The 26,129-nt window shown below is 43.3% G+C and overlaps 1 protein-coding gene across 8 annotated transcripts in view; it reads right to left on the reverse strand.

The window, feature by feature from the left end:
- ZFP90 (ZFP90 zinc finger protein) overlaps positions 1–25,793 on the reverse strand; it is a 38,003-nt gene extending 12,210 nt beyond the window's left edge. The window contains exons 1-6 of one of the 8 annotated variants that reach the window (XM_024734156.1): positions 25,480–25,793; positions 25,088–25,154; positions 12,928–13,054; positions 12,493–12,588; positions 10,228–10,406; positions 8,902–9,019 (exon numbers count right to left, since the gene is read on the reverse strand). In XM_024734156.1, the coding sequence (XP_024589924.1) occupies positions 10,375–10,406; positions 12,493–12,588; positions 12,928–13,054; positions 25,088–25,154; positions 25,480–25,619 (462 nt within the window). In that variant the 5' untranslated portion in view covers positions 25,620–25,793 and the 3' untranslated portion in view covers positions 8,902–9,019; positions 10,228–10,374. Of the gene's footprint in view, positions 1–4,731; positions 4,800–4,830; positions 5,528–6,093; positions 10,407–12,492; positions 12,589–12,927; positions 13,055–25,087; positions 25,155–25,429 lie in introns of those variants that run through there. The other 7 variants (XM_024734165.1, XM_024734147.1, XM_024734151.1 and 4 more) reach the window with 7 other exon arrangements.
- Positions 25,794–26,129: the final 336 nt, after the last annotated feature.

A 26,129-nucleotide genomic window follows, 5' to 3' on the forward strand; every position in this document is an offset into this window, starting at 1 on the left:
TATGCATCAGCCCCTTTTAACAAATATTAATAATTTGATAGATTTGCTTTTTTATTAAAAAAATTTGTCTTCTTTTATCCCTTCGCAACCCTTTCCCCACTAGCTACTGAGGAAACCACCACTCTGAAGCTGGTATTTTAATACTTTCCTACTTTTACTTCATATGAGTTGATAAAAAAAATAGGTGATATGGATTTTTAAAAGTTTTATCACACTGTATGTAATCCCTCTGCAACTTTATTTTCAATTGTTTTCAATGTTAGCCCTGTTAGTAACATGTACACTCAGTTCAACCATTCATTAAACATTTGAGTATCTCCTGTACTGGGTACAGAGGACTGAACAAGATACGCAAGTTGTTGTTCTCAATCATCAAGCTGCTCACTTGCTATTTTTATACTTTTCTGTAAATATGTTGTGCTTCAATAAAATTTACACCCCCCAAAATCTCTACTCTCACAGAGCTTACCTTCTTGAAAAGGACATACAATGAACAAGTAAATGTCAGGTGGTGGTAGGTATTATGGAGAAAATGAAGCTGGGAAGGGAGGTGGAGCATGCCATGCAGGGGGATTGCTTTTTTTTTTTTTTGGCCATGCCAAGGGGCTTGTGGGATCTTAGTTCCCTGACCAGGGATTGAACCTGCGCCCTTGGCAGTGAAAACCCTGAGTCCTAACCACTGAACCACCAGGGAATTCCAGGGGATTACTATTTCAATAGGATAGTCAAAGAAGGGTTCACTGAACAAAGATCTGCAGGAGGTGAGGAACCAAACCAGGTGACATTTAGAAGAAGAGGATTCCAGGAAGAGTCAATAGCAAATGCAAAGCGTCTGAAGTGGAAGCTTGCTGTGGGTGTTTAAGTTACTGCAGAGAGTTTGGTGGAGCCGTAGTACAGTGATCAAGAAAGAAGACATGTGGTGAGTCAGACAGATAATACAGGAGGGTGGCAGGTGGTGGCAGTACTGCATAGGGCTTTTACTTTAGTCTTTATTCGTGGAGAGCTATTTGAGGGCTTTGAGAAGATGAGTGACACAATCTTAGACTTTTACAGTGTCACTCTGGCTGCTGAACTTCGAACATAGAGAGGCACGAGTGGAAGCAGGGAAACCAACTAGGAGGCTACTTATTGCAAATATCTGGACCGTAGATGATGATGGTGACTTGGCCTAGGATGGTAGAGGCAACAAGAAATGGCCATCCACATATATCCTGCAAGCTGGCAGACTGAACTTACTGAACCTTGGATGTGGGGTGTGAAAGAAAGGTATCAAGAATGGTTCCCCAGTTTGGGACTTGAGCAACTGGAAGGATGGGGTTGCCTTTTCCCAGATGGGAAGGCTGAGGTAGGAACATGCTTATGATGAGGGTGGGAAGGGGAGATCATGAGCTAGTTCATTTTTGGACATATTAAATTTGAGATGTCTGTTAGAAATCCAAATGGAGGTGTCAAGTAGGCAGTTGGTTATGAGTATGGAATCTTGGGCTGGAGATAAAATTTTCAAGCAGGTGTTTAAAGTCTTGCGAGTAGATGAGAGCCCCAATGAGGGTGACTGTAGAAAAAGAAGAGAGATCCAAAGATGGAGCCCTAGAAGAATTCCTATGTCTAGAGCAAGGGAAGATATAGAACTTGGGAGAAGTAGCTGTCAATAAAGTATAAGGAAATCTAGGTGTGATAACCTGGAAGCCAAGGATGAGGAAGTGATCAACTGTACCAAATAATGCTGACAGGTCAAGTAAAAGGACTGAAAAGGGCTTCCCTGGTGGCGCAGTGGTTGAGAGTCCGCCTGCCGATGTGGGGGACGCGGGTTCGTGCCAGGATTTAGCCACATGGAGTCCATCAGTGACCCTCTGACAAAAGGAGAAACAAAGACCTAATTGGAGGGGGTGCAAGAGAGACTGGAAGGAGAGGAATTGGAGACAATGAGTATTAGACACCTCTATTGAGGAATATTCCTATTAAGTAGGGAATGAAGTGGCAGGTGGAGGGGGATGCAGTGTGTGTGTGTGTGTGTGTGTGTGTGTGTGTGTAATATTTAAATATATTTACAAATATAGATTTAGGATGAGAAAAATCACGTTATTATGCTGATAGGAAAAATTCAGTAGACAAGAAAAAAAAGATGCAGGAAAGAGGACAACTGTAAGAATGATGTTCTAGTTTATGAACAGGATCTAATACACCAGAGAGAAGCTGGTCTTAGATAAGAGAACAAAGTGTCAACCACAGTAGCAGGAAAGAAAGGAAGAGCACAGGGACAAGATGCACGTAGGTGAGTAGTTACCTTCTGGTTGCTTTTATTTTCCTGTTATCTAGGAAACAAGGTCACCAGCTGAGTAAGGACTGGGGTGAAGTGCTGGAGGTTGAGAAGACAGAAGCTATACAACAGTACCTTAGGAGACTGGGACAACGACTGGACGAGGGAAACAAATGCCTGAGGTTAGCAGTCAGGGATTTAAAGTGCGACTAGTCACTGTGGCTCTGTTTCCTGCAGCCACATTTAGCTGCATGGGTGCAGGAGCGGAATAGGCGAGTTAGAATGTTTTTTCGTTTCCAGATGCTCTGGTTTCTTTACTGAAGTACTGTATTATATTAAGAATATGCCACGGTTTATTAACCCATTCACTTACTGTCAGACATTTATGTTGTGTCCATATATTTACTATTTCAAACACTGCTGCAATAATCATCCTTGTACATGTCTTTGTGCTCACATGGGAGTACTTCTACTCTACCACATAGATCTAGAAGTGGAATCAATGGGTCATCAAGTATGCTTAACTTCAATTTTACTGGATATTACCAAATTACTCCCCCAAATGATTATACTAATTAACCCTCTCACTAGCAGTGTATAAAAGTTCTCAGTTTCCCCCTGCCAGACTTCTAAATTTTTTGCCAGCCTAATGGATATGAAATAGTATCTCACTGTTTTGCAGTATTCTGATTTCAAGATTGAGCATCTTTTCATTTTGAAAAACTAGCCTTCTTTCTCTATCAACACATCTCCACTATACTGCTAACAAGACTATATTAAGTACCTATTGTGTGCCTGGCATTGTGATAATCAAGGGAACAAAAAATGTTAGCAAAATAGATGTGGACTCTGCCTTCCTGGCACTCACAATCTACTGTGGGGTGGGGACAAAACAAATAATCAAAAATACAAATTGTGGTAAGGTGAAGGACATTAACAATAATCCATGAAAATTTAAAAGGAGACCAATTTAGCCAGGCAGTCATTAAAACCTTCCCTGATGTGACATTTGCATTTTTAACAGGTAGGAATTAACTATTTCAGTATTTATAAAAGCCCACTGCAGCTATAAAGAACCAAGCATCACCAGCATCAATATGCCTAATAACTGCAGAATTGTTTTATTATCCATGCTGGCACAGAGAAGTGCTAGATGCTCTGGCAGACATAGTGCCGACCTTGGGGCCCTTCCCCACATACACCCAGGCACCAGGAGTAGGACACTGGTTTTCTCGTTTCCCTTTTGCAATTTTGAAGCTATTACTCCTGCACTATTGTAACTAGTTTATTCTTGCATGAATCTCACACCTGGTTATACTTACCTATACATGCTGACCCAGTAATCCCATTTTGGATATTTATCTCACTCTGGATATTTTAAGAAAAAATTCTATAGAAAAAAAAACTGGGGGTGCTTAAAAAGGTGAAAGTATTCAATGTCATTATAAAACCAATGCCCCAAACTATCCAAATATTATTGCAACAGTAGGGAGTTTGTTAATGGGATCATGAGACTGTGTAGCAACATGAAAAGTATTTGTAAGAAAGTTTTTTATTTAAGTATGAGACAAGATTTTACCTACAGTCTAGGCAAATGCAAATAACTTATATATTAAAGTGTGAGGGTGTGGGTGAATCTGGGGGATTTAATTTACTGAAACAGTCAAAAAAAACATCCCAAGGCCCTTCATCATTTTGCTTCCACTTGGTCTCCCGTCTAACCTATCACCATATCCCTTCATCCACTCACCCCCAAACGACACTGTGTTACATGCATCTCTTTGAACATAGCATGGCTCTGGAGACATGAAATTTAGAGGTTAAGAGCTCTGCCTTTGCAGCCAGGCAGTTCTGGGTTCCAAGTCTGAATCTGCCATGGGCAGTACTTTACCTCTCTGGGTTTTTCTCCCCATTATAAAACAAAGATATAATACATGCATTAAGTTTCTCTAATGCAAGCAACAGAAATATAACAAAGGGGGACTCATTCAACTGATAGTGGGGAGCCCACTGAATCCCAGAAGAGCTTCAGAAATTGAGCCCAGTCCAAGGACCTCAGGAATGAGAAATGAGAACACCATCATGGCAGCTGCATCCTCTCCTGCTACAACAGACCTCCCCGCTCTGGTAAGGAATCAGGCTCCAGGCAACTTTAGGCCTTCACCTTACCAGCCTAGCAACCTCAAATTAAAGTATCCTTGCTAAATCTATTTTGAAAAAATTCTGTCAAAGGACTCTGATTGGCTCAATTGTTCCTGGAACTATCACTGAGCCCCAGGATGTCCTGACTTGTGTTCCTGTGGTCAGTACAGCAGGGATTGTTACAAGAGGAAGAGTGGGGAAAAAGCTGGGCAAAGACAAGACACCACAAGACCTATTAGGGGACCTGTAAGGATTAAATGAAATGATGGCTATATAGTACTTAGCACAATGTCTTTCAAGTAGTAAGCAATCAATAAATGCTATTAACTCACCTGGCTGTGATGAGTTTAGCAGTTAATCCCTCTTCCTTGATGCACCACTCTTTAATCTTAGCCAAGTTCTGAAAATGGAAAAAGACAAACTGACTCCCATTCAACTAAGAAGGCTATTTATTGAAATAATACAACAATGTTACAAGGATATATTTCATATGGCCTAGAAGCTCGGTGTTCATTAAGTGCATGGTGCATGGTTGCTGGGACTAGAGAATCCTCTGCTCAATCAGCCATACATACATCCTGGGCGCCCTCCCTGCCAATGATGATATGCTGAGATTCAGAGACTGGTTGGATCTAGGCCAGGCTGCACACACAAACCAGTGGTCTCCTTTAGGTCTTCTGGAACTAAGTCTTTATAAACTTCCACAACAGCTGTGTAGCACTCAACTGGTTACAATTCATGCCATTCTTGCAAAAAATCCACTATGGGGATCCCCAAACAATCAACAGAAAAATGAGTTCCTGATAGGCATCCTAGCCAATCAGTAGAGGAGGTTCCGAGTAGAACTGCCCATTGTCAAACTATGTATCAGACAACACAGGCACGGTCTTGGCATTGTGGCGTATGCTAAGTGTGGAACATCATAAACAAGGTATTTTTGAATGGTTAGTCTTGGAAGGGCAGATCTGCTATAGAGCATCCCATCTTGCTCCACATACGACAAACTCACTGGGCTGGACTTCCCACATCGCAGGCCCCAGGCACATTTTTCCTGCAGAGAATTACGAAGGATGTTTGGGAGCTGCCTCATGTTGTCCAGGATGAGACAAAAATGATGGATCCTGCCACCTAGCATGCAAAGAAGCCAGTAGGAAAGGTTCACCATCAACACCACCCCATATCACTCCTCCCCAGGATTCATCATTAGGGCAGGAAAATTTGCTTATCTTGGGGGGAACAGAGGCTCTTTCATGAAAAGGGTCAATTTCTACAGTCGCTTCCAAATTTCTCTGCACTACTGGTGCCAATGAACGAACAAAGATTCTGGAAATTCCTTTAGAACAGGCCATGGGAGGCTTTAGGGGATATTAAGGATTAGAGTGGGCTATTGAAGCTTACCTCACACTTTACTGATGGTAAGGCACCACAGAGCCATAAAAGTTAATTTTTTAACGTGAAAATTTCCTTGGCACACAAAATGACCCACTACATGATGATTCCATAAACTGATTTAAAGGCAAATTTTATGGCAATGGATAATTGGATTTATACTTCTCTACAGTAAAATTAATTTGAGGAATTTTTTTTTTTTGCGGTACACGGGCCTCTCACTGCTGTGGCCTCTCCCGTCGCAGAGCACAGGCTCCGGACACGCAGGCTCAGCAGCCATGGCTCACGGGCCCAGCCGCTCCGCGGCATGTGGGATCTTCCCGGACCAGGGCACGAACCCATGTCCCCTGCATCCAGAGGTGGACTCTCAACCACTGCGCCACCAGGGAAGCCCAATTTGGGGAACTTTTTTTCTCTTAGTTCTGTGTTGTTTTCCCATTGATCAAATCAATACAGGAAGCTTGGGGCAGTGCTTTTTCATGGGAGGATCACGAAAAGCACAGTAGGAAGACTTATTAATTCTATGAAACTGCCATACCTTAGCTGAAGTATGATACTTGGGAAAAGAAAAAAGTCATTAGTAGTTCAACTATTTATAATTTCTAACATTTTGGTTTGTAAGCTTCCAACAAGCTGCTTTAAATAAGTGTGTGACAAATTTGCATATGTCTTGCTGCCTCTTATGCTTTTATGAATTCCCAAAGTATTCAACTCCTGAGCGTTCATTAAAAATTTGTGCATCTGATTTATTTTAAAACTTATTTTAAAGCCCTGAATTCCAAAATATCTTTTCAGTGGCAAGACCATGAGGCCAAAGATCCAGGAGACCTGCATTTTCCACCCAGCTTTGCCACTATAAACTGTATCATGCTGTGCAACCACTTCACATCTTTGGCTTTCAGTTTCTTCATCTGTACAATGAAGCGGTTGGACCAGCTGATCTAATTCTTTGAATGGTGAATTCCTGGAGGTGAAACTGGTTTCCATGGTAAATTTAACGTAAGAGCTGCAGTTGAATGCAGCTGTCAAGCAATTTAAAAATGAGTTTTGGTCACTACCACGGGAGTTTTATTTATTTTTTTAAAAAGCTGTAAACAGTGAGAGTTACAAGTTAAATTGTTGAAAGTTGGTGATCTCCTGCAAACATATATTCAAAAAATTTACAAAGTCCAATATATAGGCATACCATTTCTAACAGGTTATATGTTTGTAGTTGTTTTTACACACGTCTGTAATCAGATCTGAGAATGTGGCTTTTATTTTTTTCCCTTTTTTTTTTTTTTCTCTTTTTTGGCTGCACCACATGGCACGCAGGATCTTCACCGACTAGAGATCGAACCTGTGCCCCTGCAGTTGGAAGCGTGGAGTCTTATAACCACTGGACCACCAGGGAAGTCCCAGAGAATGTGGCTTTTATTAAAAAAAACACTGTCTACTAGCACAGAGCTTTCTCCACACACAATGTGCACACATACACACACACAATTCATGACATTCTCAAGCTTTCTCTCCAGTAAGAATCCTCTGATACTGAATAAGAACAATATTTTAGCTAAAGCTTTTGGCACATTCCCTAATGTCAAGGTTCCTAGAGTTTATTTCGTGTATGAATTCTCTGATGTTTAGTAAGAGCTGAGCTTCGACTGAAGTTTTTCCCACATTCCTTACAAGCGTAGGGTTTTTCTCCAGTATGGATTCTCTGATGATCATGCAGATTAGTTTTCTTTCGGAAAGCTCGCCCACATTCATTACATTCATAGGGTTTTTCTCCGGTATGAGTTCTCTCATGCTGAATGAGGGATGAACTCTGACTGAAGGCTTTACCACAGTCGATACATTCATAGGGTTTCTCTCCAGTGTGTGTTCTCTCATGTTGAGTCAGTGATGAGCGTCGACTGAAGGCTTCTCCACATTCATTACATTCATAGGGTTTTTCTCCAGTATGAATTCTGTGATGCTCTATGAAACTCGTACTCCTTTTGAAAGCTTTCCCACATACATTACATTGATAGGGTTTCTCACCAGGGTGAGAAATAGATTGTTGACTAAAGGCCTGCTCACAATCATAGGGGTTTTCTCCAGTGTGGATCCTCTGATGGTCGGAGAAGTCTGTAATGTGACTGAAGTCTTCCCCACAGTCATTGCAATGATAGGATTTCACTTCAGTGAGAGTGTTTTCATCTTGAGTAAGAGATGAGCTCTTGAAATCTATGCTGTAGTTACTGCTTTGGTAAGGTTTGCCTCTCTTATGAATCCTCATATGTTTATAAAGGGATGGGCTCTGACCAAAAGCCCTCCCACATATGCTACATTCAAAAGGTTTCTCTCCTGTGTGAGTCCTCTCATGCTGCACAAGGGAAGAACATCGACTAAAGGCTTTCCCACATTCCTTACATTGGAAGGGTTTCTCTCCACTATGTGTGACCTCATGCTGAGTGAGGGATGTGCCATGCCTAAACGACCTACCACACAAATTACATCGATATGGTTTCTCTCCAGTGTGAATTCTCTGGTGTTGAACAAGGGAGGAGCTGCGCTGGAAGGCTTTCCCACAGAGACTACACTGATAGGGTTTCTCTCCAGTATGAGCATTCTCATGCTGACCGAGGGATGAGCTATGCCTGAAGGCCTTCCCACACACATTGCATTCAAAGGGTTTCTCCCCAGTGTGAATTCTCTGATGCTCAGTAAGTTGTGTCTTCCAGAGGAAGGTTTTCCCACAGTCAGTACATTCATGGTGTTTCTTTCCAGGATAAATTCCCTGATCTGTACCGTTGGGGAAAGTTCCATCTCCTTTATGAGTTTTCTCATGTTTAGTCAGTGATGACCTATGAATAAAGGCTTTTCTACATTTATTACATTTATAAGGTTTCTTTTTTGCAAGGGTATTATTCTGACTGAGTAAGTCTGAATTATGTCCCAAATTGCTCCCAAGTGTATCACATTCATTAGACCTTGGAGGAATGTTCAGTTGTGTAACCAGGTCTGTGTTCAATCTAGAATTTTCAACAAATTTATTTTGCTCACAAGCTTCCTCTGGTGTGATTATTTTCTTCTGGGTGGATGCATCTGGCCCCAAATGTCTCTTCCAGTTTTCCTTGTGCCTCTCTAACTGGCCATTAACATCCCAAGTGTCTTCTAACGTGGCACACGAGGGATCATCTGTGCTAAGGGATACTTCAGATATGCTCTGCTGATTTGAAGATTTGGCTTCAGGCCTGGTCCTCCAGTCTGAAAGAAATCCAAAGTGCAAAAGTCCCCTATTCCCTCCTGTTAAAACAAACTGCTACAGGAATGAGGAAGTGAAAGAGATATGTTATACATCACTATGTTTTGAAATTAGTCCTGTAGCTTCAGGAGAAGACCCAAAATGGAGAAAGGAAGAGTGGAGAGAGGTGACAATGCAGACTGCAGATCCAGAGAGGAGAATAAGTCCAGAATGAGGAAGCCCATGTAGGAGGGCTTGTTAGGGAGTAGGGAACAGGTGAGCAAGAGAGAGTTAGGCACAGATACAAATGGAATAGGCTCATGGTCTGTCTTGCAGAGTCCTATCTGCTATCCATGCCTCCCGGCCATTTTACAAACTGCCACGAAATCTATCTTCCTAATACATTCATTTCATAATTTCTTTAAAGTCCCCTCTGAGGCTTCAGATCTTCAAACCCTGCAGAGAAAATCTACAGCCAGTGATCTAACTGAAATGATTCTTTGACATAACCCGAGATCAAGGGCTATACTTCCCAAAGAGAAAAAAAAAGTAATATTTCAGGAGGCAAATCATCCTTGCCCTTACACACGGAGCTGTGATTTTAGTCTATTTGAGTTCTGATTCTACATTAATCACCTCTCTTAACCAAAAACAATTTATTTTAATCTGCCTAAAAAACCTATCTCTAAACCTCTGTTTAACCTCAGAATACTAATAGCAGAAAATTAATTAATGTCTAGGTTCTAAGAAAGGTAACCTTTTAAAAACTAAGGGGAGGGAGGTTTCTGGAATGATGGAGATGTTCCATATCAACAGAAGTTTCGGTTGGATGGGAGAATGCACTTGTCAAAATCAAATGGATGGTACATATATAAGAGGTATATATTTCACTGTATATAATATTTTCTAAAAAAAAAGAACTATGAACAAATATTGAACTCTAGCCAATGATATACATGCTGAAGCACGTAGGGGTGAAATGTACTCATGTCTGCAACTCACTAGGAAATGCATCAAAGGTAAGACAGATTAATAGACGAAGAGATATGACGAAGTGATAAAGCAAATATAACAACATGTTAACAACTATAGCACCATGGTGGTAGGTATATGGTGTTCACTGTATAATTTTTTCAACTTCTCAAATATTTGAAAATTTGCATAATAAAATATTAGGAGGGGAAAAAAATACCCCAGTAACTAAGGAGCCCTAAACTCCCAAATTCCTTACCCTGGAACAAGACTCAATTCTAAATTTCTGAGGACAGAGAATGCTTTGTACTCCTTTTAGAATCCTTCTCAGTCGGACATTCAAGAAATGTTTGTTGGAATGAATGAATGAGAAAGTTCTCTCCCAGCAAGATTCCATAACAATCAATCAAGTAATTTGCTGACTGCCTCCTATATGCTCTGCAATACAAATAGAAAATATTTAGAAATATAATATAATAGACTCTCCAGGAGCTTAAAATCTAAGAATAAAAACAAGACTCAATCTTTTGATGACTTAAGAAAAAACCCATCAGATGGCACATATTAAATCTGAATTTGTGTGGTAGAGATGATATAAATGGTATTTGTGATCAAGGAAGAAACAAATAAATATATTAGCATATTAAGCATATATTAAGCATATATTAAGTTTTATGGATTAGACAGACCTTGAACTTAAAGAATAGATGGTTTTGGATAGGCACAAAGTATTATCTAATGAGGGAAACTATATGCTACTTACAGAGAACATCAAGAAAAAGTTTAAACTAGGTGGAGCTTTTTTTAGCAGGAATAGAAAGATAATACTGGAAGGGATGATGGGGACCTTTAAATCAAGGGAGTTTCTGCTTCCTATAATGAGGTACAGGGAGTAACAGCAAAGTTCTTTCAGAGGTGGCTGGTTTAGGAAGATAAAGCATTAAAATCCAATATGGTCCATGAAGTGATGAATAGATAAACAAAATGTGATATATCCATACAATAAAATATTACTCAGCAATACAAAGGAATGAAGTTCTAATACATGCTACAACATGAATGAACCTTGAAACGTTATGCTAAGTGAAAGAAGTCAGTCACAAAGGGTTACATATTATGATTCCACATATAGAAAATATCCAGAATAGGCAAATCCATAGAGATAAAAAGTAGATTAATGGTTGCCAGGAGCTGGGGAGAATGGGGAATGGAAAGTGACTGCTAGTGCGTATAAGATTTCTTATTGGGGTGCTGAACATGTACTGCTTAGATAGTGGTGATGGCTGCACAACTCTGTACATATCCAAAACAACCACTGAAATGTACACTTTAAAAGGGTGAATTTTATGGTATGTGAATTATATCTCAATAAAAGTATGATTTAAAAAATCCAGTATGGATTACAAAAAGATAAGATTCAATGAGCAATTTCAACTGGGAATTATAATAATCTAAGTCTGGGGTTTGGTTTAGGATGTCACCAGTCCAAGTTAAAAGGGAGGAAAACCTAAGATACTTCTCAAAGGAGGAAAATAACTTGGGTTGAAAGAAAAAGACTAGACTGACTATGGTGTCTGGCCTGAGGGACTGGAATCCTGGTAATTTCTAATGGGCAAGGGGAGAAATGGATAATGGGCAATGTAGCAAAATGTGCTGACTGGAGATGCAAGATGATTAATCTAGATTTTACACCTCTAATAAGAACGTTGTGGGACTTACAAGTGGAGGGGTCCTGTGAGAAGAAAATAAAAGTGACCAGGGTACAAGTAAGGATGATTCTGAGTCTACAGCACACAATAAAGAGCTGCAACTACCAGAAGGCAGGCACCCTTTTATAGGGAGGTAATATAGAAAGAAAGGAGAGGAAGCTGGAAGGCAGGCTCCTTAAGGTAGATTCACTAAGAGGGAAAAGCAAGAAAAGCCAAAGACCGAAAGCCAAGAAGCATTGAATGAGTGGGGAAACCAGGAGAGGATGATACTCCAGGAACTGTGGAGGGAGGAAATGGACAGGAGTGCAGGACGGAAGGAGGATGGTGTTGCTCGCCAGACAGGTGGTACAGGAGTGCAGTCAGGGGAAGAAGTCTGGAGGGAGGGAGAATCAAGGTTATGGGTATTTCCTACAAGTCTGGGGCATTCGACAGTGAAAGCAGCAAGAAAAAACAAGGAGGAGATATGGAAGTTCAATTAATGTCTGAATGAGTAAGAAAAGAGATCTCTAAATAATGAAGGCGGACTGAGGACACCAAAGGAGAAAATAGAAGTAGGGATATAGGATAGGGACAGATGGTATTCTGAGTGTAGGACAAAGGGTTACTTTCAGAAAGGAAAAAGAGGTACCTTTTCTTCCAAGACCTACCAGCAGCAAGACACCCTAATGGAGAAGGGAGACATATAGAGGTGTGTCATCCAGGAGACGGTCCAACCTCTTCTACAGGTCTAGGTGCTCCCAAGGCAGCAATCTGAAGGTGCTTCCCTCTCCCTCAGCTGTGCCATTGTCCTACATGCTTGATTCTCCCTCATTTACCTGGACAGAAAGGTCTTTGGATTTCTCCCTCTGCTATCCATGGCTCTTCTCCTTGCTCCAATTTGAAGATCACCTCTGGCTTGGAAACTTGATATCCTGCTCATGGGTAAATACACAAGATTTGGTTGTTTGTGCAAGTAGACAAAGAACCCTCTACAAGTCAGTATTAGGCCTTGATCCTCAGGAACTCTGAAGGGAAAAAATGGTGCAACTTGAAGAGTCATGCAATCAAATGGCCTATTTCCAGTTCTGCAAAAGAAAGACCTTTTACCTAAAGAGCAGGCTCAGAAACCCATAAAGCTGGGTCCCAGCAAGATGAACAAACTCTAACCCTGTACACTCTGCTCACAGTCACCCAAACTATGAGTCCCACAACCTTAGCAACTGAGAAAGGAAAGACCCACCAATACATAGACAATGAGATGTGGTCCTTACCAAGAGAAACCAAGTGGCTATAGTTCTCCAGCATCACATCCCTGTACAAGCGTCTCTGAGCGGGATCCATGTGGTGCCATTCTTCCTGGGTGAAGTTCACAGCCACATCTTTAAATGTCACCGATTCCTGTAGGAACACATTCCTAATCAAGTAGGGATCAACCCCACAAATGTTCCCATGGCAAAACTGGGAACCTACTGTAGGGTCTATCACAAATGGTGATCACACGTGTGATATCCTGAGGAGGCAATGTTGGGTTAAATATACTAGTTGTTACACAATTTTATAGAGAATCTAATATGGCAGGCAGGAAAGTCATGAGGGGCAATGTGTCCTGCAATCCTGTAAGCCTACTTAGTTTTCTTCTTGTTCCCTTCAAAGCCAAGCCTTTCCTATACAATCACCAACTCCTCACTGCCCATTACAAAGCCCAAATACAGCAGGGAATAAAAAGTGACAGCCCTCCTTCACCCCCATCACCAATCCCACAAACTCCCTACAAACAACCATTGTTAACAGTTTGGTGTATACACTTAACAGTCCCTTTCCATGTTTTACACACACACACACACACACAGTCTTGTTTTGTGAAATATCATATAAATTGTTCTACATCCTGCTTTTCACATTTAGCTATGTATCTTGGAAGTCTTTCCTTAGTGTTATGTATAATTTCACCTTATTTCTTTGAATTGCTTCATAGCACCGCAGAGTACAGCTGTACCATAAGACACCCATTGCCTAAAACCCATAGCACCCCACTGTACTAGGAACAAGATTCAAACTCCCCCATCACCCACTGGGCTCTGGCCATGCTGACCTTGCCCTGAATATATCAAGCCTGTTCCCACCCTGGGCCTTGGGATCGCGACATGGTTGACAATCAGTCAACCTAAACCACGTTTAGGTCTCACGTCCAGGATCGCCGCCTCAGAAAAGGTGTCTTAGCACCTCCCTCTAATTTACTATGCATCATATTATCATGCTTAATTTTTCTCCTAAAACAGGTATCGCTCACTGTCCAAATTCCTGCCACCTGAACTCAGGAACCAAATAGATTCAGATGAAAAAGGACACTTGTACTTCTAATCGTTATCTGAGATTTGTTAGCTTTTCTGTCTCCCCAATTGCAAGTCCCATGAGAATAAGGACTTTACCTATCTTATTCACAGCTATATGCCCCCCAGTGCCTAGACCGATGGCCAGCACATAGTGGATGCTTAGAAAAACTTGGTGAATGAATAAATGGACCAGTTCTTTTTTTTTTGCGGTATGCGGGCCTCTCACTGTTGTGGCCTCTCCCGTTGCGGAGCACAGGCTTCGGACTCGCAGGCTCAGCGGCCATGGCTCACGGGCCTAGCCGCTCCGCGGCATGTGGGATCTTCCCGGACCAGGGCACGAACCCGTGTCCCCTGCATTGGCAGGCGGACTCTCAACCACTGCGCCACCAGGGAAGCCCGACCAGTTATTATGATATTTGGATTAGTTCCAATATTTTGCTATTACAAACATTACTGCAATACACACTCTTTGTGCAAATATATTAGAATTCCTGTAGGCTAGCTAGCTAGAATTGGAATTTCTAGGTCAAAGATTTTTTCATGCTTTACTCCACTCCAATCACTTCCTCCTCAACACCCACTGAAATTGGCTGAGGACTCTCGTGCCTCTGAATAGTCCGTTCTGATGCTCACAGGTTGATTTCTGTCTTGCCTCACCAGGCCTTGTTAAGCCATGGGACACCTGTCACTATGCCCAACTTGAAATATCTCCTTTGGTCCTGGTTAGATTTCTACCTCAAGAAGTACATAATAAAGTATGTAAAGACAATCAGCATGAAAAGACACTGAAAGCAGAGCCATGAGTTCACTGGAGCAGTGAGGGAAAGTTACGTGAAGGTTTCTACCTTATTCCATGCCCTCCTCCCATGTGCTTAGCTATAGCTGAATTGGACTTCTGTTTCCTGGAAGATATAATTCTCTCTCCACCCTCCCATCCATCTTTCCCTTGCTAATTCCATACTTCGGGTGTAGGTTAGCAGATCTTCAGTGAGGTTTTCTGATCCCCCACTGGAGGGTCAATCCCCATATCATGTGCTTTAAGCCACTTTGCGCATCCACAATTGAAATAGACCTAATAATCTACTTAATGCTTGTTTTCCTAGTTAGATGGTGAGCATCATGAGAGCAGGGACTCTACTTTTCCTTTTTTTTAAACTCTAGAATACCAATGTCTAGCAAGTACCTGACCCAACACTAAATATCTGTTTCCTGACTGAGTTGAGCCTTAAGGAGATAGCTGAGATTTGAATTTTAGAGAAAAGGAGAGTGGCCCCATCTCCTACTGGGTGAGGTGCATGATTGCATCCGTACACAACAGTGCCTCCTCCATATCACATTTCTGCTCAACACTGCGGCTGTGTCCCCACAAGAACAGAGAAGGGTTGAAACGTGGCAGATTTTTCTGACAGAGGTCAGGGATCTGACTGTGCCAGGTAAGATGATACTAGATGCTAAAAAAAAAGACACTAGATATTTACTAGGCGCCTGGCTTTACCATATGCACCATGGCAGAATAAAAATGCAAAAGAAAAACACTGCAGTCCTTGAATAGGTTTCAGTTTATTTTAAAATGTGTTGTTTATTAGAGCATGATATGAGACAATACATAGTAAAGTGGGTGCTACCAGCGTTCTGGGCAGGGAAAACTGGGTACAGGAGAGAATCTTCAAGGTAGGCTATGCACTGGGCCTTAAGAGGTAAGTACCATTAGGATGGGAGAAAAAAGAGTGGGAATCCAGCCCAGATACTGAGAAGTTAGAGAAGGGAGGCTGGATTTGGGATGCACATGGCTAGCAGAGAAAAGGTTTGGACCAAAGCAGACATTTTAAGTTAGGCTGTGAGAAGTAACACCTTTCCATTCCTACTCTGTCCTCTAAACTTACAGCCCCTTTGGTTTAGGAACACAGAGTTGGCAGCCAATCTGGATTCCTTTGCTTCACTGGTTCCCTGTATTTAACACATGGCCTCCTGACTTTATTCTGCTTCCCCAAATAGGTTGAACTAATGTTAAAGAATGTGCTGACCAGTAAACAAATGTCTAGTCCAGGCCACTCATTTCTTGCCCTGGCAGGACAAGTAACTTCTGTTCTACTACTCACGGTTCCACCAACTCTTTCCTGTGTACTATCAGAGTCACTTCTCTAAAACAAATTTGATCATGCATACAAACCTTTAATTTCTTCCCACTTTTCCCTATTCTTACTGCCCTCACCCTAGTCCATGCCACCATCACCTCTTACCTGGATCACTGCTACTATCTCCTACCTTGTCTCTCCTTTTCCACTCATGCCCCACCCCTCCCAAGTCTGTCTTTCATATAACTACTAGACTCATCTTGTTAAAACCTTTCAGAGCAAGTCATTCCTTTGCTTAAAAGCCTCCAATGGCATCCCCCCCCCCCCGCAAAAAAAAGCCTCCAATGGTATCCCAATTTATCCCAAGTAAAAGCCAAGGTCTCGATAGTAGCTACACAGCCCTTCACAATCTGGCCCCCCACTATCTCCCTGACTTCATCTTGAACCTCATCCCCAACCTACTGCTCTCTTACCTTTACTCATCCTGCCCTCCTTACAACTCCTGGAACGTACCACACATGCTTCTGCCTTGAGGTCTTCACTCTGCCTGTTCCTTGACTTGGAAGCCTCTTCCTGCAGACATGCATGTGGCTCCCCACTCACTTCCTTCCGCTTTTTGTTCAAACGTTACCTCACCAGAGCCAACATCCTTGACCACGCTATATAAAACAGCGCCCCCCCTCCCGCAACCTTGCACTGTCACTCTCTGTTCTTTTCCTTTTTCATAGCCCTTACACCTGACCTGTCATATTTTATTTGTTTACAGTCTGCATCCCATAGCAGAATGTAAATTCCAGGAGAGTAGGAATATTACCTATTTTCTTTATGGCTGAATCTCCATTGGCTACAAGAGGCTGGGCACATAGTGGGGGCTCCATAAATATTTAATAAGTTTTCCTTGAGATTAAAAACTAGACTCCTTAGTGTGAGCTTCTGAGCTCTTCCAACCTAGTCCTCACCTTATTTCTGCAGCCTCAGCTCTGGCTTCTCTTCCCCTTGTACACCATGATTCAGTGTGCAGAACACTTACACCTCCTTGAAAAAAAAGATCTCTTTCTCTTCTGCAAGTGCTGCTTCAAAATGTTGGGCCTTCCCTCCTCTGCCTGCTAACACTCTCCCACCAAGTTCTCTCCTCAGGGGCTCCATTTCTACCTCCAGGTCTAGGCTAACCCCCGCCCCCCAGCTCCCCTCCCTAGGCCTCTCTTCAGCACAGCTCATAAGACACTACCTTATGGCAAATGTTACCTATTGTTCACTGTGCTTCTAGAGGGTCAAGACCTTGTCTCAGGCGCCTTCGAATCTCCACTGGCCAGAACCATTTTGGTACATAATGGACAGTCAGTGGTCTGCAAGATTAAATAGGTAAAATGTACTCTGAGATCCTTGGTGTGAGTTAGCCACTCTGAATCAAATCAACTTTAGGGCATCCAATGCAGGTCACACCTCAGACTGTAATAAAATGATCCAGTGATGTCTTGTAAACACTGCTTACCCTTCTTCCAGATTTAACTGGACCTCATAATCAACACCTTTTAAAAACTAACAAGAAGTATTAAATGTTCCCCTTCCTCATGCTGACATAAAGAGGACCTTGGCCAAATGATGGAGCCCAAAGCAAAGAACTGGAAACAGCACATACTAAGTTAAGAAGTTAAGTGTGTAATATCCTTGGGCAAATCACAGACCTCCTGGAGATCCAATTTTCTCATCTGTAACATGGATTTCCTGAACTGAAGAAATAAGAGTTTTAAGAGCAGAAGGGTGAAAGAGTACATCCAGAAAGGATATGTCCAACTATAAAAAGACACACTCCTGCAACTCTAGCATATACCATCCCTGCAGGAGAAATCCCCTAAAACTATAACTCAGGAAACTTTGTAGTTTTGCAACTTTGCAAAGCTCAAAACCAGAGCCTGGAAGCTAATGAGTAAAAATAATCTAGTTATTTAAATCACATGTTTTTAAATATTGTGTTTATACTACATGTAACATTTTTATTTATTAATTTAATATAACTATTGTATATAATTTTTATGTTATATACAATTACAGTAATATAAAAGCTACCCCCCTCTAAGACCAAGTTACTTTAACCAGTTAGAATACATTAAATTTACTGGGATACAGTGTGGCATTTTCACTCAAGTACTCGGTGCTCTATGATACTGGACAGTAACAGTTTGGTAAGCTGAGAGTTAACAGCATCCCTAACAAGTGCATACAGAGAGAAGTAACATTACTGTTAACCTTCACACACATACACAGATGCCCTACTGACGCTAATGGCATCATCATCTATAGTATCCCAACTGGAAACCTGGACCTCACCCTTGACTCTTCATTTTTCCTTTATGCCGTAGAATCACCAACAGCCTCAAAAATGTCTCCTACATTCAGTCCCTTCCCTTCACCTTTCAAACCCAGCTTAAATCCTCCTTGCCAACAATGCCATTGGGCCAGGCAATGGCCTAATGGTCTAGATCTATGTTGTCTAATATGGTAGCCACTTGCCACATGTGAATACTGAGCACTAGTAATGTGGCTAGTCCAAATTAGGATGTGCAGTTAAGTATAAAACACTGGATTTCAAAGACTTAGTACCAAAAAAAATAAAATAAAACATCTCATTAATAATTTAAAAATAGTTATTCATGTAGAAATGATAAGATTTTGGCTATATGAGGTTAAATAGTATGCATTACTAAAATTAACTTCCCCTGATTCTTTCTACATCGTGGCTACTAAAAAATTTAAAATTATCCATGTAGCTTATGCTTGTTTTGGACAACACTGTTCTAGGTTGTTCCAGATCTCCACCTCAGGCCATTCTCTCTAGGTGACAGAATCATCTTTCTCTTAAATTCTGCCTGCTGCCACACACCCCATGCTTCTGACAAGTGGACTCTTTGCCCTGATTACATCATTCTCTTCCATGTTTCCTTGCCTTTGTACATCCTATTCTGACCATCATGTACTTTCTTCCCTCAGCTCTACAGGATAAATTCCAAGTCATCCTTCTAGAACCAGTTCAATGGTCCCTTCCCTTCTGAAGCTTTTCCAGATCCCTGCCACCTTTAGTATTTGGTCCACATCTCAGTTTCAGAACTATAGCTATATTTTCATGTTTTTCTCCCTCAACAATTTCTCAAACTCCTTTTCATTTCAGTATTTCCAAAACTAGGCATGTTGGAATTTTCCACAATCACAGGGGCAATTTGGAAAAACTGGCCATGCATGAAGGGCCCTACCAGGCAACATTTAAAAGCTCCTTACGTGATTCATTATAAAAAAGCAACAACTAACATTTATTGAGCATTCACTGCAGGGCACGCACCCCCTCGCTAAATTTTCTCACTGAAGCCTTACTGCCACCCCACAGGAAGCAGGTACCTTCTCCTGACTGGTTCTGAAGCGTGACCCTGGTTAAGAATACCACCTGGCACAGAGCAGGCATTCTAAAAATGTCTGCTGAGTGAATGAATAGAGTCTGGGTAATTCTTACCAAAGGAAAATGAGGAGTCATTTTGAGGATTAAAAAAAAATTACAGATTAGTGAATTCTATTCTTGGATTATAAATACTAGGGGCATTAACAGCCAAATCTAAAAGCTGGCTCCTCTTAAATACTGGCTGAACAAAAAAACCTGTGACAAATATACTAAAAGAAGAAATAAAAAAATATATCAATTTAAAACTAAGGGGAGGGACTTCCCTGGTGGCACAGTGGTTAAGAATCCACCTGCTAATGCAGGGGACACGGGTTCGATCCCTGGTCCGGGAAGATCCCACATGCCGCAGAGCAACTAAGTCCGTGTGCCACAACTACTGAAGCCTGTGCACCTAGAGACTGCGCTCTGCAACAAGAAAAGCCACCACAGTGAGAAGCCTGCACAATGCAACGAAGAGTAACCCCTGCTCACCACAACTAGAGAAAGCCCGCACACAGCGACAAAGACCCAACACAGCCAAAAATAAATAAATAAATAATAAATTAATTTTAAAAATAATGATAAAATTAAATTAAAATTAAAATAAGGGGATAAACCAGTAAAATACCCAGCAGTGTGTTAAGAAATGTGAAAGATCTTAGTGAAGTGGATAATTTTTAAATCCTAAATCACCAATGTTGACACAAAAAAGGAGAGAAAATAATTGAGGAAGAAACAGAGAAAACTGTTCCCAAGTCATCCTCTTTATAAAAATCCTGGATCGAAATGTTTTATAGGCAAATTCTTTCAAAAGACAGAAAAAGATGAAAAGCAATCTGAATGTTTCTACAAATTAAGGATAAGCACGCCATCAAAACCTGCCAAAGATCTCTCTCGTAAAAAAAATTTTTTTTTAATTATCTATTGTAACCAATGGGATTTTATCCCAGTATTATTTGTAATAGCAGAAACTTCAGAAGTAACCTAAATGTCCTCTGAAAAATGGTTAAATAAATTTTAGTATATCATACAAAGCAGTATAATACAACCATAAAAGTGATTTAAAAAAACAAAAGAAAAATCCTCATAAAAATCAGATGAAATTTAAAATGTTATAATTGAGGGGACTTCCCTGGTGGTCCAGAGGTTAAGAATTTGCCTTCCAATGCAGGGGACCCAGGTTCGATCCCTGGTTGGGGAACTAAGATCCCACATGCCATGGGGCAAATAAGCCCGCGTGCCACAACTACTGAACCCACATGCCACAACTACTGAAGCCCGCACTCTACAGCCCGTGAGCCACAACTGCTGAGCCCATATGCCACAACTTCTGAAGCCCATGTGCCTGGAGCCCATGCTCTACAACAGGAGGAGCCACTGCAAGGAGAAGGCCACACACTGCAACAAAGGGTGGCCCCCGCTTGCTGCAACTAGAGGAGGCCCGCGCACAGCGTAAGTCACACTGTTTCATTCAATTGCTTTATCAGAAAATTAGCATCACTGCAACTGGAAAAATTACATTTTTGCTATGTGATGAGCAGAAAATGCAGAAAGCATAAAATCACTGCCTGGGGTTAAGTGGTTATTAATGTTCGCTCATGTGACACCCACTTACTGTGTGTGTACTTTGGAGCAAAGGATGAAAGGAGTCAGGTGGCCCTTCTCTAGAAAAGCAGAAAGCCCAGTACGAGACGGATGGGTAAGCACACCACTCCATATGACACGAGACACTACTATGACAAGTGTACATAGGTGCTACAGGAATGCACAAGAGAGGCACTTGACCTTACCCAAGGGAAGGAGGGTCTGAGCTGAAGCTTAAAGACCAGCACCAGTCAGCTCAGGAAGAGGTTAAGAAAGGGGACCTCTGTATGGAGGGAGCTTGAATATCCCTGGCCACAAACATCCTGACCTGGTTCAACAAGTGGCTTGGTTTCCCTGGAGCATCTCATCTGAGTTTGTGGCCTGAGCCAGCTTTTGCTGGGTCTGTTCAATTCTGATGACCGAACCACAGAACTCTCTTGGGATCTGAAGTCAATAGAGACCAGGGCCTGGTCCCTCTGCATTTCCTCCCCTTCAAGATAGAACACCAAGACACCTGGTCTCCATAAGCAGCTTTTTCTTATAAAACTTTCCCCATTTCTTACTTTTCTGGTGGCTTCAACTTTAAGAATGGTAAAAAAAAAAAAAAAAAAAAAAAAAAGAATGGTAAACACCTTTTCAAAATCCTAACTAACGGCTTCCCCGGTGGCGCAGTGGTTGAGGGTCTGCCTGCTAATGCAGGGGACATAGGTTCAAGCCCTGGTCTGGGAGGATCCCACATGCTGCGAAGCAACTGGGCCCGTGAGCCACAGCTACTGAGCCTGCGCGTCTGGAGCCTGTGCTCCACAACAGGAGAGGCCATGATGGTGAGAGGCCCACGCACTGCGATGAGGAGTGGCCCCCGCTTGCCACAGCTGGAGAAAGCCCTCGCACAGAAGTGAAGACCCAACACAGCAAAAATAAATAAAATAAATTAATAAACTCCTACCCCCAACATCTTCTTAAAAAAAAAAAATCCTAACTAAAAACATAGTACACATATAACAAAAAAAAGAATGCATAGTTGTTTACACAGCTATAGTTACTAACAATCCATAGAACCCAACGATTTTGGGGGTATTCTGCCCAGCCCATCTCTGCTCCCATTCCCCTCCCACTGTGAGACCACTTTAGGTATTTGTTAGCTAAGCCCTGGGAGAAGGTCTCAACCACAGGAGTCCCAACTTTCAAACTCTTGCTCCTGCACATCATTCACAGCCATCTGTAAAACTAAGAAACTGTACAGTTCCCTGCTCAAAATCATTGGCTCAAGCTACAATAGCCTCCTTGCAGCTCCTTGAATACACCAGACACACATCCCACTGTTCCCTCTACCCAGAACACTCTCCCCCAGACCTGAATGTTGTTAACTCCCACACTTCCTTCAAGTCTGCTCAGATGGTATCTCAATAAGGATAAGGCTTATCCTGACCACCCTATTTAAATTGCACTCCTTGGACTTCCCTCGTGGCCCAGTGGTTAAGAATACGCCTGCCAATGCAGGAGACATGGGTTCGATCCCTGGTCCAGGAAGATCCCACATGCTGTGGAGCAACAAAGCCCGTGCACCACAACTACTGAGCCCGTGTGCTGCAACTACTGAAGCCCACGTATCCTAGAGCCCAGGCGCCGCAACTACGAAAGCCCGCATGCCTAGAGCCCATGCTCCACAACAAGAGAAGCCACCGCAATGAGAAGCCCGTGCACCGCAACGAAGAGTAACCCCCACTCGCCACAACTACAGAAAGCCTGCATGCAGCCACGAAGACCCAACGCAGCAGACATAAATGAATGAATAAATAAATAGCACTCCTACCACAAGCCCCCAGTTCCCTACTCAATTCCCCTTATTCTTCTCTACCTTTTATCTTTTTTTTTTTTTTTTTTTGCGTTACGCGGGCCTCTCACGTCGCGGAGCACAGGCTCCAGACACGCAGACTCACCGGCCATGGCTCACAGGCCTAGCCGCTCCGCGGCATGTGGGATCTTCCCGGATCGGGGCACGAACCCGTGTCCCCTGCATCAGCAGGCGGACTCTCAATCACTGCGCCACCAGGGAAGTCCTACCTTTTATCTTTTTTCTAGGGTACTGATGCTTTCTAGGATATCATACAATTTCCTTACTTATTTGCCTCTTCCTTCTAAGATGTAAGCTCCAAGAGAGCAAAGACCATTATAAATTTTGTCCACTAATGTATACCAACCACCTAGAAAAGTGTCTTAACACTTCATAGGGGTTCAATGACTATCTGCTGTATGAATGAATGAATGGATTACCAAGGCCAAAGAGAAAAAAGTCCAAACGCCCTTGTATTCTCATCTACGCGGTGCCTGCAGCCCACACCCACTGTCACACAGGACAGTGGTTTCGGATATAGGCCCCTCATCTTCTTGCCTCCCAACCCCTGACCCACAGTCAATCAGCTCTACCCCCACACCCTTCATTTTCACCGGCTCAGACCCTGCCCCTATTCAAAGGTGAAATCTCCACTGACTCTTCCCACAGGCAGAATTTCCTCTCCCTTCTGCACTCACAGCAGTCCCTGGATCTCTGCAGCAACACTTGAACCACCTTTCTGGTGCTATACTTCTGCATGAGGCTGTCCTCCCCCACTAAATTAACTTCCTGGATAAGTGGTCACATGACTCAACTGCTCATCTTTTGCATTCCCCTCTGAGGGCCAGGCTCAGAGAAGGGGAACCACTGACAAAGGGAAATTTCTGCCTGAAAAGCCCCATTTGTAGGGCCAGTGTTCTGTTCTGTCCTGTCCTCCATCCCCAGTCATCATCTGCAGCCTAAGTCAGGTAACCCAAGTGAACACTGTCAGGCCATTCCATGAGAATATAACTGAGTGCTTTGGGGAACACAGCTTTAAAAGTGAAGTTTAAAGAGGTCCCTAAAGTTCACTGTTCAGAACACAGATTCATTTTCACCATCAAAAGGCAACTCCCACCCCCACCCTGCGGAAATGATCAACACCCCTATGAGGTGTTAAGTGAGTTAAGTCATCTGAATTCTCAAAACCTACTGAGGAAACACTTTATACGGAAAGGTGCTGATGACAGTGATTTGCTCTGGCTCTCCTCAAACAAAACAACTGGTTTGTTCTAGTACTGTTACTTGTCTTACTCCTTAAAGCTCACCCCTGTAAAACAAAAACATATAACAAGAAGTAAAAAAATATAAAGGCATTATATGCTGTGTTTAATTTACTGTGAACTGCTTTTAAAGAACATTGGTATTTTTACCTGATTTGTCTCACACCCTAGCAACCAGAATCTGTGATTTTTCCTTAATTGTAAAGAGTGTAGATTAAAATACCATCTGAACTTTGTTATATTTTCACTGATAAGAGTCTGTAAATCAATGGGTAAGCTCAGAGTTGTGATGCTTCTAGAAAATGCCTCCTGTCTCACAAGAATAAATGGGTTCACAAATCAGCGTTATGTTAATTAAGTTGAAGGCCGGACATCTGGGGATGTGCATTATTATACCTCTGTTAAAGCAGAAAAAAACATGTAAAGCTACGGGACACGTCCTCCATTGTTGTTTTCCTCCTTGCCCGGGAAGAGCCCATCTCCAGGCTCTTCCTAGGCAAGTCCAGACCAGGCTTCTTTGGTCCCTTAAGGTCTCTCTATGGCCCCTGGGTCAGAAGCTAGGGCTCCTCTCTCCTTCACTCACAGTCACTTTCCCCTCTACAGTTTTCTATTCTGTCACCCGACCCTCTAGATTCCTAATGGACAGAGTTCAAGGAATTGTCTTGGCCCTCAGATTCTCAACACTGACACTTCCTAATACATCCACTCTTAACTCCTCCCACAAGACCACCCCGCCCTGGTCCCCCTCCTCCCCACCAGCCCTCCTTTGGGGAAGCCCTTTCCCCCCAGCTCTGGACACCTTGGTTTTGCAAGGCTAGGAGGCTGCGACGGGGCAAGCAAGCCAGAAAGGAAGGTCGCTCCAGCAGAGAACAATGACTACTCCAAATACGCCCCGGGGTAGGAACGGGCTGCTCACCTGCGGCCTGGCCGTCGGAGGCCTTGGGGCCATTCCTGCGTCGCCGGGCCCGGCTCCTAGACAGGGTCTGGGGACAGAGGAGAGGGCCCACTCAGCCAGCTGTAACTGCCAACCAGCCAGCGCCCCGCCAGGCCCGGCCCGCCTCCGCCCCGCAGCCACTTCTCCAGGGTAGAGAGGTGGGGCGGTGCGCAGGCCCTGCCTGGGCCTGCCTCCCCCAAACTAAACGCTCGCCGCCTCCTAGACACCCTCCTCCGGCCACGCCCAGTCCCACCCGCAGGATGGTGGGCGCGGCCGAACGCACACGCGCAAAGCCCGTGGGAGGTGCCGCCCCAACCCGCGCACTCGGAATCACCGCCTCCTGGGGACTACGGATTTCGAGACCTCAGGCCCACCCAGGGCTCGGGCCGGCTCCTCCAGTCCCCGGTGCCTGTTCAGTCCTCTGCAACTCTGAAATCCGAGGGGCGGCCTTCGCCGCACCTGGGCCGGACAATGGCTGCAGCGGCGGGGCAAAGCCGGAAGTGCGCCTGCGCATGCGGAGCCTTTCTCCCGTAATCGCCGGGCCGCGGCGGGCGCGCGACTACACTTCCCAGCGGCCACCGCGCATGGGTCCCACGGAGGCTGCCTGGTAGGACGCTTCGCTTTCCGAGGCGCCCCAGTGGGGACCGCTATCCGGGCCCAACGGGTCGGAGGGTGGGGCTTGAGTACTCCTGCGTCCGCTTATTCCAGTAACAGGCACTGAGCGTCTTCTCTGTGCCAGGGGCGTGTTGTTAGGGGCGGGATACTGCGGTAGATCGGTCAGGAAAGGTCCTGCTTTCTGGGAGTGAGTATGCACTCCTGTAGACGAGGCTGATAAAAAAAATCGTAAACATATCAACAAGATAATTTCACGTACTGACTTCAGCTGTAGGAATAAGACAGTGAAGGGAGTGGGGCAACGTTGCCTATTCTATGCCGTCTTCATCCGTGGGTCACTACCAAAGGTTTGGACACTGACTCCCCAGACCACATATATAGAATATTACGGCCAAGATACTTGATGAAA

This window comes from Neophocaena asiaeorientalis, unplaced genomic scaffold, assembly GCF_003031525.2.
Source record: "Neophocaena asiaeorientalis asiaeorientalis breed wild unplaced genomic scaffold, Neophocaena_asiaeorientalis_V1.1 scaffold90, whole genome shotgun sequence".
NCBI lineage: Eukaryota > Metazoa > Chordata > Mammalia > Artiodactyla > Phocoenidae > Neophocaena > Neophocaena asiaeorientalis.